General features: G+C 36.0%; 1 protein-coding gene across 1 annotated transcript in view; it reads left to right on the top strand.

The window, feature by feature from the left end:
* The first annotated feature begins 2,449 nt into the window (after positions 1-2,449).
* LOC128223482 (calpain-9-like) overlaps positions 2,450-13,505 on the top strand; it is a 28,865-nt gene continuing 17,809 nt past the window's right edge. The window contains exons 1-6 of the mRNA XM_052932765.1: positions 2,450-3,093; positions 6,225-6,294; positions 8,302-8,406; positions 11,346-11,499; positions 12,021-12,198; positions 13,141-13,227. Of these exons, the coding sequence (XP_052788725.1) occupies positions 2,920-3,093; positions 6,225-6,294; positions 8,302-8,406; positions 11,346-11,499; positions 12,021-12,198; positions 13,141-13,227 (768 nt within the window). The 5' untranslated portion in view covers positions 2,450-2,919. The remainder of the gene's footprint in view (positions 3,094-6,224; positions 6,295-8,301; positions 8,407-11,345; positions 11,500-12,020; positions 12,199-13,140; positions 13,228-13,505) is intronic.

The following is a 13,505-nucleotide window of genomic DNA, read 5'->3' as shown; positions in this document are numbered from 1 at the left end:
GTTGACTTGTTGAGAAAGAGTCTACACACAATGCCAATAATTTCCATTCTTTGAATATAAAATACGCCTCGAAAAAAAATAACTGCGTTCATCGTTTGTGTTACTGTATGAACTTTTTACTGAGGTCGAGTACCTAAATTCAGACGGTATTTAAATCCCAGATACCTTTCGGCAGACTTAAATCAGTATATGTCAACCATGCCAACATAGAGAGTGTATGTCTCGGTATACGGTCATACAACACACCTGAAGGATTGTTTTTCAACGCCATGGACATTTTTAACATGTTGTAAAAGCTACAAATATACGTAACAAGGAGAAATGACGTCATCAGATACATGCGCAAATATAGGGATTTTGAATGTCGAGCTGATCGTCTACCTTAATTATAAGCGAGAACGACGGCCGAACCTTGTCATTTTGAATGTCGAGCTGGAAGGCGACTCATTTCGGGGGAACCAAAATTGATGTATACGCCCGGGCGTATTGGAGTTCGCCTTGATACGCCCCTGGTATAGAGTAATGAAGACAATTTGACGAAATACACTTCACAGAACCCGAATGTTAAGACCTACCTGAGTTGTGCCATCTGTTTTAATAATTCTACGCTCTGCATGATAAAATATTTCCTTTATGCTAGTAATACAGCAAAATCCGTGACCACAGGGGAATAAAGTATATAACAACATCGCTATACTAGTAATTTTAATGTGTTTCCCTCAATCATAAGCTACCATTGGCTGTAATGTTAATATATTTTCCCTGCACCATCAGCTACCATTGACTGCTATGTTTATGTATTTCCCTCCTCATCAGCTACCATTGACCGTTATGTTTATGTATTTCCCTCCATCAACAGTTACCATTGACCGTTATGTTAATTTAGTTTCCTCCATCATCAGCTACCAATGGCTGTTATGTTAATGTAGTTTCCCCCCATTATCAGCTACCATTGGTTGTTATGTCAATGTCATTCCCCAAACATCAGCTACCATTGTCTGTTGTGTTAATGTCATTCCCCCACCATCAGCTACCATTGACTGTTATGTCAATGTATGCCCTTCATCATCAGCTTTTATTGGCTGGTTTATTAATGTATTTCCGACTCCACCATAAGCTACCATTAACTATAATGTTAATGTATTCCCCCTCCATCATCAGCTACCATTGCCTGTTATGTTAATGTATTTCCCTACAACATCAGCTACCACTGGCTGAACATTATGTTAATGTATTTTCCTACACCATCAGCTACCATTGACTGTTATGTTAATGTATTTTCCTACACCATCAGCTACCATTGACTGTTATGTTAATGTATTTTCCTACACCATCAGCTACCATTTACTGCTATGTTAATGTATTTCCCTCCGTCATCAGCTACCATTGCCTGTTATGTTTATGCTTTTCCCTCCGTCATCAGCTACCATTGCCTGTTATGTTAATGTATTTCCCTACAACATCAGCTACCATTGCCTGTTATGTTTATGCTTTTCCTACACCATCAGCTACCATTGCCTGTTATGTTTATGCTTTTCCCTCCGTCATCAGCTACCATTGCCTGTTATGTTAATGTATTTCCCTACAACATCAGCTACCACTGGCTGAACATTATGTTAATGTATTTTCCTACACCATCAGCTACCATTGACTGTTATGTTAATGTATTTTCCTACACCATCAGCTACCATTGACTGTTATGTTAATGTATTTTCCTACACCATCAGCTACCATTGACTGCTATGTTAATGTATTTCCCTCCATCATCAGCTACCATTGGCTGTTATGTTAATGCATTTCCCTCCACCATCAGCTATCATTGACTGTTTTGTTAATGTATTTCCCTCCACCATCAGCTACCATTGGCTGCTATGTTAATGTATTTCCCTCCACCATCAGCTATCATTGACTGTTTTGTTAATGTATTTCCCTCCATCATCAGCTACCATTGGCTGCTATGTTAATGTATTTCCCTCCACCATCAGCTATCATTGACTGTTTTGTTAATGTATTTCCCTCCACCATCAGCTACCATTGGCTGTTATGTTAATGTATTTCGCTACAGCATCAGCTACAATTGGCTGTTTTGTTAATGCATTTCCCTCCACCATCAGCTACAATTGACTGTTGTGTCAATGTATTTCCCCCATCATCAGCTACCATTAAATGTTGTGTTAATGTATTTCCCCCATCATCAGCGACCATTGACTGTTATGTTAATGTATATCACCTCCTTCATCAACTACCATTAAGTTTTACGTTAAGATTCCTTGCTCAGTAAGGCTATTTGAATCAACTGTCAACACTTTCTTCTTATACGATTATCCAACCATTTTAAACCGCTTGAAATAGACCGCATACATTAAACAAACCAATAGATCGCGATAAAACAACACAATACAACTTCATAAGAGCTACAAGTCATTGTTACACCAGATCAGCTGATCAGTGACCGCACAGTACAAAACTGTTCTTAAATTGCTTTCGTTTTACCTTTTACTTTAACCACAACTAGGTTGCTTTAACCATTCCTATATCGATCTAGCTGTTAACTACCGCGTTAACTTAAGTTTGTTATAAATACGACAGGACTTTTCAATGCGGTACATTTACGAATTTATAACATAGTCCCACGCATGGATTAATATTCAGGTGTAATACTTTTTACAAATGTGCAATTATGCTAAACTACTGAAAGTGAACTTCTCCTGGGTATACTATTACCTCATTTAGTGCAGATTAAAATAAATTTATTTTCTGTGAACATCTGTTATTTGTTTACTAGATCTAGCTGGACTTTCAAGTATTTTGCATAAGATACGTTTTACAATATAGCGAAGTTAAGAGTTTAAATAGTATACCTGTAAGTGTCAGAAAGTGCACTTTTTTACAAAAAAATACAAGGAATAAACTACAGAAATGAATGGTATGCCAGATAGCGACTTGGATTTCTATGAAATACGAAAGAAGCTCGTAGGTTCAGGATCGTTATTTATTGATCCGGAATTTCCACCCGATATAAAATCGATATACCCGACGGGACGGGGTTCCAGGAATTCGAACATCCATAGAATTGTATGGAAACGCCCTACAGTAAGTGGAAGAATTGTGTACAAACGTTATGATCAGTGATTATAAATATGTACTGTTAAGAACTAATGAGTGCTAAGTATGGAAGCGTATATCATATACACTGATGATATAATCATGTAGTATTCTTTACTTGTTTTGTGTCGATTTCACGGGTTAAATAATTAATAAGTGGAATCGTCCTCATAACGGTGGCAACACATCGTGTTACAAGGCGTCAAGTAGATATAAAACAAGTAGACAAATATCACATCATCGGTATATAAGATATACGCTTCCATACTACATTATCACATCATCAGTATATGAGATATACGCTTCCATACTACGTTATCACATCATCAGTATATGATATATACGCTTCCATACTACATCATCACATCGTCAGTATATACGACACACGCTTCCATACTAAATTATCACATCATCAGTATATAAGATATACGCTTCCATACTACATGATCACATCGTCAGTATATGATATATACGCTTCCATACTACAGGATCACATCGTCAGTATATACGACACACGCTTCCATACTGCACGATCACATCGTCAGTATAGAAGATAAACGCTTCCATACTGCAGGATCACATCATCAGTATATAAGATATACGCTTCCATACTGCAGGATCACATCATCAGTATACACAATGTATAAGATATACGCTTCCGTACTGCACGATCACATCATCAGTATATAAGATATACGCTTCCGTACTGCACGATCACATCATCAGTATATAAGATATACGCTTCCGTACTGCACGATCACATCATCAGTATTTAAGATATACGCTTCCATACTGCACGATCACATCATCAGTATATACGATATACGCTTCCATACTGCACGATCACATCATCAGTATATAAGACATACGCTTCCGTATTGCACGATCACATCATCAGTATATAAGATATACGCTTCCGTACTGCACGATCACATCATCAGTATATAAGATAAACGCTTCCGTACTGCACGATCACATCATCAGTATATAAGATATACGCTTCCGTACTGCACGATCACATCGTCATTATATAAGATAAACGCTTCCATACTGCATTATCACATCATCAGTATAATATAAGATAAACGCTTCTGTACTGCACAATCACATCATCAGTATATAAGATAAACACTTCTATACTGCACGATCACATCATCAGTATATAAGATATACGCTTCCGTACTGCACGATCACATCGTCAGTATATAAGATATACGCTTCCATACTGCACGATCACATCATCAGTATATAAGATATACGCTTCCACGCTATATGATCACATCATCAGTATATACGATAAACGTTTCTAGGCAGCAAAACCACTTCAGTATACTTGTATACGATATACGCTTCCATATTACATGATTAAATCCTCAGTATATTTTATTCACGCTTTCATATTGCACGATCACATCATCAGTATATACGATATACGCTTCCATAGCTAAGAGCAATGCTCCATTTTCTGACAAATTCTTTAACTGTGTGATGCAGATATATCACGGTGCAGATACGGTCAAAGATAATTGTGCTATAGATGCATGTTTAATAAAAGTGATAAATACTTAGCATTTTCATAAATAAGATGGCGCAATGGATTTTTAAGTAAACGCTATATTTGACTTCCCTTTATTATGCAACCTTGACGGTCCGGCTCACTCGTATTATAGCCGCAGTTTGTGAAATGTTAACAAGTGACTGATTTCAACACATAGAAAGCAGGCACTCAGGGCCATCTGATTTATTTCCATGCATTGTATGTTTTACAGTGGACATATCCGTTCCATTGTAACATATAGTAGAAAAACCAACAATTCCACTTACCAGCGGCAGCGTCAGCATATTGTTTTTAGAATTATGGTTCATGTATATGTATGTACATGGATAATTTTACTAAAACTGTAATACAAACAAAGCTAAATGGTAATCATATAAGGTAAAAACAGTTTTAAGTAGCTTTGCAATGACGTATGTATACTAGCTATGTAGATACTCGTTACATAATATTATGGCATTTTAAATAAATGCCCATCATTCAAAGCCATGTGTTGACTGTGATTGCCGTTCTACCCGGCCTATGATTGTACAACCTTGACCTTGGAAATTACATAAATATAGTACATTGTAACCTCTATCCAGGAACTGCTTCAAATCCCGGCTGTACCTGCACTACCTTGACCTTGGACAATTCATTATTGTTGTACATTAAAAACCTATATTCAGAAACTGCTTCAAATCCCGTCTCTGTAAATTACAACCTTGACCCTGGACAAAGCATAATTATTGCACACTGTACAGTAACCTCTATTCAGAAATGGCTTTAAATCCCGGCTGTGTCTTTACAACCTTGACTTTGGACAATTCATAAATATTGTACATTGAAACCTCTATCCAAAAACAGCTTGTTTGTCTTTTCAATTCAACCCGGCCTGTGTCTTTACTACCTTACAAGTACAAGTCATTAATATGTACTGGTACATTGTACATTGAAACCTCTATTCAGAAACTGCTTCAAATCCTCCTGGCTGTACCTGCAGTACCTTGACCTTGGACAATACATAAATATTGTGCATTGAAACCTCTATTCAAAAAATGTTCATCGCATCATATCATGCAGGTTTTTTGTCTTTGATATCCGGCAATGAAACCTAACCATTCTTTGTGCACATTATGACAATGTATAGCTATAACCTTCTACGCTATCTTGCCTTGATCTTTACTACCGAATGTGTCACAAAAATGTTTTCTTTCTTAATCATTTTACTGAATTTCATAAATACGAGTTGACACGTAGTCTGCTTCTTCTGTTTACCACATACAGTATAAGAAACACTTTTTCCTTCATATGTTCATTATTCATTATCATCAAAATCAAAAAAAAAGTCCATGTATCCATATATATATATATATATATATATATATATATATATATATATATATATATATATATATATTACAATGACTTAAATATGGAAATGATATTTATTTTTAGTTTTTATGTCGTTGTGTTTTTACCTGAATATGTAACTTAATAGTTAAGTATTTAACGCAATTCATTTATCTTGTTATGTTTCGATGCATAATTTATTGTACAAATAGGCAAGTTTTTTTTGTTTCAGCAAATCTCGGAGCATCCGAAGTTCATATCCAGCACCGCCACACGGTCTGACCTTGACCAAGGTCAACTAGGTAATACAGTTATTGCAAAGATTTATATGGTTTCATATTTATAAAATTTGAATACTCTACACTAGCGGATCTAGGTGTGTGTGTGTAGTGGGGGGGGGGGGGACCTGGCGCGCGCCCCCTAAAATAGTCCAAGTTTACTTTTTATTTTAATACAGTAGACAAAAGTAATAAAAGGACAACACTTAAAACCAAATACATTTGGATAGGAGGAGGGGTTACCCTTCTCTATTCCTCAGCAAAATTTTATGATGAACACCTTATATTCGATCAAAATGTTTATTGCATAACTTTTTTGCTCGTTTGTATTTTGAAGAAAAACATTAGGATTGTCGTAGATTAGGTGTGCTGTTTGATATTCGCATCTAAAACGAACGAAAAAACGGACGATGGATGCCATCAACTATTTCTTCGTATACAATGAACATGATTTAATGTATCTATGCATCGGATTGTTTTATTATATTGATAAAAACGTGCTGACAATTATCTCACTGAAATCGCCTCGTGTTTTCTCTACGTGTTGATTGTGCATAAGACGCAGGCCTCTTTCTTGCTACAGTCGAAACTCGTTGGCTCGAACTCCCAGGGACTGGTGAAAATATCTCGAGCCTCGTGAAATTCGAGCCAAGCAGGAATGTTAACATTCATTTTTAAAAAAAAAAACGGTCCTTTACATCCAGTTCGAGCCAACGAGGAAATCGAGCTAAGCCAGTTTGAGTCCATGGGGTTCGACTGTATATTTGCTTTATTTTATTGCAATAAGTGCATTCATATCATTTTTTGCAGTAATTGATATGTGAAGTTATTTGTATTAGACATAATAAAGGTTATTCGGTATACTAATTAATTCTCGTATTCAATTCAGAATTTCCATCCGTTTCTGTTTATTTCTATCTTCACATCTGGGCACATGTTTGAACGAGCGTTTCTGTACACGATTTTCAAGTTGTAATTACTGCTTGTGTTTATTTAGCTTCTGAAGAGCGGGAAGTAATAGTTAGTGTTTATTTTTGAAACAGAGGTCCAAAAATAAATGCTGAATTTTGAAGTGTTTAGCGGGAAATGCCCCGCAGATGCCCTTACCTTAGCCAGTGCGCATGCTCGAGCTTTTGAATAAATTATTAAATAAAACCAAATAATGGAACCTTAATTATTTTTACTGTCTCAGGATCAGCTTATTTTCGCATCAACGCCTTTATTTCATTATACAAGATACCTCTCAATTGAACAGATCTCAATTGAATGAAAAACGGCCAAACATTCCAATTTCTTATTGAGTTAGTAACCGGCGGTCTGTCCATTGAAGGAAGCGTGAGTCTGAACACTAAGAAATAGTTAGATGACATGAAGTAAAATCATTATAATTAAGAATATGCGAGTGAGCGTAGGGTACTTGCCCTTCTTAATCATTAAGATTTTACTTCAGGTCCTCTAACTGACTTAGAATACAACCTCGTTGGCTGACATATTTTCAACGCAAAATCTGACGCATGGATTGTGTTTCGGATGAGTGGCAGTAGGCGGACCTTTTAACACCCGCGAAAGTTGACATTCTAATTGATTAAATCTACTACTTAACCCTTAAGCTGCTGATGGCGATTTTAAAGGCTTTGCAAACAGCTTGGAACCAGACCAGACGCCGAACTCGGCGCCTGTTCAGGTTCCAAGCTGTTTGCCACTCAGTCAATATATCCCCAAAGTTTTAAGTAAATTGAAAGAAATTTAGAATAAACCAGACGACATTTTTGAGCAGACGACAATTTACCCAGCATGCAAAGGGTTAATAATTGCCTATCTGCAATTACATTGCCTGAAGATGTAGGTTGTATTCTAACTCATAATAAGTGATAGAACAGCTTAAAATAATTTGCTCAATAGCAAAGACAGCATAAAATTCATACGCACATTAAAAAAGAAGAAAAAAAAATCCCCAACTTCAAACCATAATGCGTGCACTATTTGTCTTGATAAGGTTATGGAATAACTATTGTCCGTGATTTTTTCCAGGGGACTGTTGGTTTGTGGCAGCCGCCTCCCTCCTTGTTAACGGCCCCCGTCAACAGTTTGAGAGGGTTGTTCCACAAGATCAGGGATTCGACAAGGACTATGCAGGTATGGAAGTATAACTTTAGAGTTAATTCATCCATATTTTTATGATTGTAGTATACCTTTTAAAACATATAACATGTTATTCCTTTATAGCGTTCCACAACAGTAATTTGATTTTGTCAATCCACAAGAAAAGATACGTGTGCCTAATATACTTTTTGAGAGGGGCCATATATCGTTATATCTATCGTGTATCGGTATGTTTATCGTATCCCGTATGTCATATATCCTGTATCGTGATGTTTATAGTATATCGTTATATTTATCGTGTATCGTTATGTTTATCGTATATCATGTATCATATATCGTGAATCGTTATGTTTATAGTATATCGTTATATTTATCGTGTATCGTTATGTTTATAGTATATCGTTATATTTATCGTGTATCATTATGTTTATCGTATATCATGTATCATATATCGTGTATCATTATGTTTATAGTATATCGTTATATTTATCGTGTATCGTTATGTTTATAGTATATCGTTATATTTATCGTGTATCATTATGTTTATCGTATATCATGTATCATATATCGTGTATCGTTATGTTTATAGTATATCGTTATATTTATCGTGTATCGCTATGTTTATCGTATATCATGTATCATATATATGTGTATCGTTATGTTTATCGTATATCATGTATCATATATGTGTGTATCGTTATGTTTATCGTATATCATGTATCATATATATATGTGTATCGTTATGTTTATCGTATATCATGTATCGTATCCCGTGTATCATATATCATGTATCGTTATGTTTATCGTATATCATGTATCATATATATGTGTATCGTTATGTTTATCGTATATCATGTATCGTATCCCGTGTATCATATATCATGTATCGTTATGTTTATCGTATATCATGTATCATATATATGTGTATCGTTTTGTTTATCGTATATCGTGTATCGTATCCCGTATGTCATATAGCTTGTATCGTTATGTTTATCGTGTATCGTTATGTTTATCGTGTAAACAATTTTAACACCCATGCAGCAGTCCTTTCTGAGAGGGTCTTCCCTCGAGATTAGGTCCATGCAAGTGCTGAACGCGTGCTGTTAGCGCATAACATTAACACACAAGTCATAAAAGCCCCATAATCTCAAGACCCAAAAGAAGAGAATTTGAGTAATCAAAAGCTGGCTTTGGTTTATACAGCACAACCCACTACTTCCCATTCCTTTGTAATTAATTCCAGGTGTATTCAGTCACATTAGGGCACGAACAGTCAGCATTTTGTTCACCCTTAATAGCTTATAAAAATACATTTATATTAATAAAGATTGTCATTTGACAACCAACACCCCAAGAGCATGCTGCAGCGTTATTTTTTATAATACTTAATTGTTATGTAAAGAAGATATCCAGCAAGCGTTGTAAGGAATGAATGATATGCAATAGTGAATGTCTTAAAGATGCACTCTTACTCCCACATAAGATTTACAACAAGTAATACTATTGTTTTATTATTCCCAAGAGGATGAATAATGTCGAAGACAATGGTTCTAATAAAGGATACCTATTATAATTTGAAATAAATGTGCACAAAACACAATATTTCCACCTTATGAGACTATAGTAGATCACAGTAAATCTTTTAGCATTCACCAATCATTTAATATTTTTTTGCGTTTTCAGCTATAAAATACACGTTTACAATATTGTGATCAGTAGCTAATATTTTCCATAAATGCATTATTAAGTAACTAGTTATAGGTTTGTCAGTCAAATTATATGTTTGTTATACATGACTTTGTGTATTCATTGATATTGAATAAGAGTATCACTTTAACCAATTTGGCTAATATGAGTGTTTCATATGATAAATTAATACGTACAAACACTATCTTAAGGCTATAGTCGGTGATAAATAACTTAACATATGATTTATACACACAACAAATGTCTTAAGTAAAAACAATATAACATGTTGCTCTCCCACTAATTTATATGTCAACTTTTTCGTGTTATCCCATTATTCAATTGAAATAAACGTTGTGTCAGATGAACAGAGAGCCTTATTTTACTGGTATGAACACGTTTGAATAAAAACAAATATGCTATGTAAACATGAGGTTGTCTAAATACAAACTGAGTCATTTAAATTACTTCCTCGTACAGAGATTTGACGGAGGGCTAAGTTTCGACCCTCTGACAAGCTTTTGTCTCTGATAGTCTCATTTAACAAAAATGTTACATATTGATGACAATTTAATTTTGATATCAATTAAATGTTATTAAATGCTGATTAATTATTTAAGTAAAATAATAACATAAGTACATCATACACGAATGTTTAACAATTGATGTATTTGCTTTTTTTAATAACTGAACTAGGACATGAAAACCCCGTTGACTCGAAATCCTCGTTGGCTCGAACTGGATATAAAGGGATGATTTCTTTATACACCATGAAAGCATTGCCACTTGGCTCGAATTTTTCTAGGCTCGATGTGTTTTCGCCGGTCCGTGGGAGTTCGAGCCAACGGGGTTCGTCTGTATTTTGCAATCCTTCCAGGCCCCAAAAGCTTGTTTGTTATAATGTTTAGGGGATCTATTTCTGGTCAGCAATCTTATATCAATGGTTTCCATGGATTTTCGCAAAAATTGGCTGGTTTCAAGACAACAAATATAAAGTTGTCTAAACGTTCAATCTGTGAGAGTGCAGCTTTAAGTGCATTTTGCATTTCTTCAGCCATGCAATATGACCATATATCTTCATAACCTGGGGTTTAATTCAATATGCATCTTCATGTTTTGTCATTATAACAATGATCTAAATCATTCTTTCTATTTTTACTTAAGGTAGGCTATTTCACATCCGGGTCTGGTGGAATGGCGCGTGAAAGAACATTATTACAGATTATCCCAGATTTTATATTGTAACATTCTTCCCGATTCACTTAATTTCTTTATTCTTCCGACAGGTATATTTCACTTCCGGTTCTGGTGGTATGGCTCGTGGAAGGACATCATTATTGACGATTATCTGCCCACGGACGGCCACCGCCTCCTGTTCTGTTACAACTGGGAAGAGATAGATGAATTCTGGGGTGCCTTACTGGAGAAGGCCTATGCCAAGTAAGTGGCGACACAAAGGTCCCCCCCGCTCCCTTCAAGAAACCCACTCGGCTGCCCTTAAACATATTACCTTCCGGGGTTTGCCTTAGCTTTGTGACCATAGACGGCGACATTTGATGGGCGGTTGACCTATATACGTCGCTTGAGTTATCTGTAGAATAATAAGTGAAAGGATTTCGGAACATCACGGCATAGCTCTATGTGTCTGCAAGAGGTTGAGCGCTATGAGGGTTGGTCTTTAAGAAAAATGTTCACAGTCAAATCCCGTTTCGCTCGAACTCGCTTGGCTCGAGTTCCTCGTTGGCAGGAACTGGATGTTAAGGCCCTTTTCCTACTACTAAAGGTAAGCATTCCCGCTTGCCTCGAAATTCCCTAGGGTGGAGGTATTTTTGCTGGTCCCTGTGAGTTCGAGCCAACGGGGTTCGACTGAGTTTAAATGTCAATACTAGCTGGTAACAACCCTGGCGTACCCATTAGAAGGTAAATTAACGTTTTGATTTAACGAGCGACTCTATTTTCAGACTGCGTGGAAGTTACGACGCTTTGGACGGCGGAAAACTGACGGATGCCATGGTGGACATGTCAGGAGGATTATCGGAACGGATAAACTTGACCAAGAAAGGGGAAGTGTCTCCCGACCTGTACGATCTACTATGGAAAACCTCACAGATGAATTCCCTTATTGGCGGCAGCATCTATGTGAGTATGAATTCTCTTTTTAATTCGATGGTGGGGGCGGGGTGGGGGTAGTAGTGGGGGTGGGGGTCAACCGTGTTTTGGCAACTCAAATTTCTGACGTAATATCAACAGGCCAGACTAACAAGATATAAGTGTAACGCTCAAATGGCGTTAGTGACCCCGACGGACACAATTATATATCGTGTTTAATGCAGTACTTAGTAAAGTGAATAGAACTACATGTATGGTAACCTTTTGAAATAAGGCGCAAGGAAAGTTGATTGAATAATGCTGAAACCTAATTATTTATGTATCAAACTTGCAGTATGCAATTCATACGCATTTATTTATCGAATATTCAATTAACTGAGTTGAATTAGGAGTCGAATGAAAAATAATTATAGATTATTATAAAGCTTGTTGATTTATATCTTTGAATATTTTTTTTAAAGTTTGAATAATATAAAAAACTTTATCAAGGTCGACAAGTTCTTATAATAACGCAGATAAAATACACAAATTTCGGTTGTGTTAAACTCACCTTAACCCGTATTTTGACAAGAGTTTATCTAAGGATTGAGAACACGACATCTATAAATAATATGTCTTTTTATCATGCCTTCAACCTGAATGACTGATCAATTTAAAACATCCTGTCAATGTGATAAAAACGTTACGGAGTTAGAAAGCAACCCGATATGGGGTTATACTAGGCGCTGGGAACCATAATCGAGTTTCACAGAGCTTCACTCTCACCCGATATGGTTTCCTTTGACCGTAAATCTCAAATCTGGTCACTTAATAACCCGGTAGCTAATAATATACGACTTAAATAAAATAATTTCTGATTGTTACTAAGCTCCTACATTTGTATTCATTTTTTTAAATTGACAACCATCTTTGAAACAAATATAATATATAATCAGCCTACTCTATTCTTTGTAAATTCTCCTCTTTTGTCAGTTACCGGAAGGCTCGACAAGGCCGGAAGTGAGGCGAGATAACGGACTGTACATGGGTCACGCCTACAGTATCACCGCGATATCTCAGGTATAGCTATGCCCAATATAAAGGCAAGTTTTACATGTGCAAATATATGCTCAAGGCTAGCTATGTGCAACGTACAGGTTAAGGTATTAGTATATACAAATACGGTGATAGTCAGTATATGTGCTTAAGTACAGCTACGACATAATCAAATACATGTTCAATCATAGTTATAAACATAAAACATATTCAAATAAAGCAATTCAAAAATACATGTTCAAGAAAAGGCAGCCACAAATACATGTTCATATATAACCACCCATAAATACATTTTCAAGAAG

The sequence above is a fragment of the Mya arenaria genome, chromosome 2 (assembly GCF_026914265.1).
Source record: "Mya arenaria isolate MELC-2E11 chromosome 2, ASM2691426v1".
Taxonomy (NCBI): Eukaryota; Metazoa; Mollusca; class Bivalvia; order Myida; family Myidae; genus Mya; species Mya arenaria.
The sequence above is the reverse complement of the archived record's forward strand: the minus strand, read 5'-3'. Positions and strand labels throughout refer to the sequence as shown.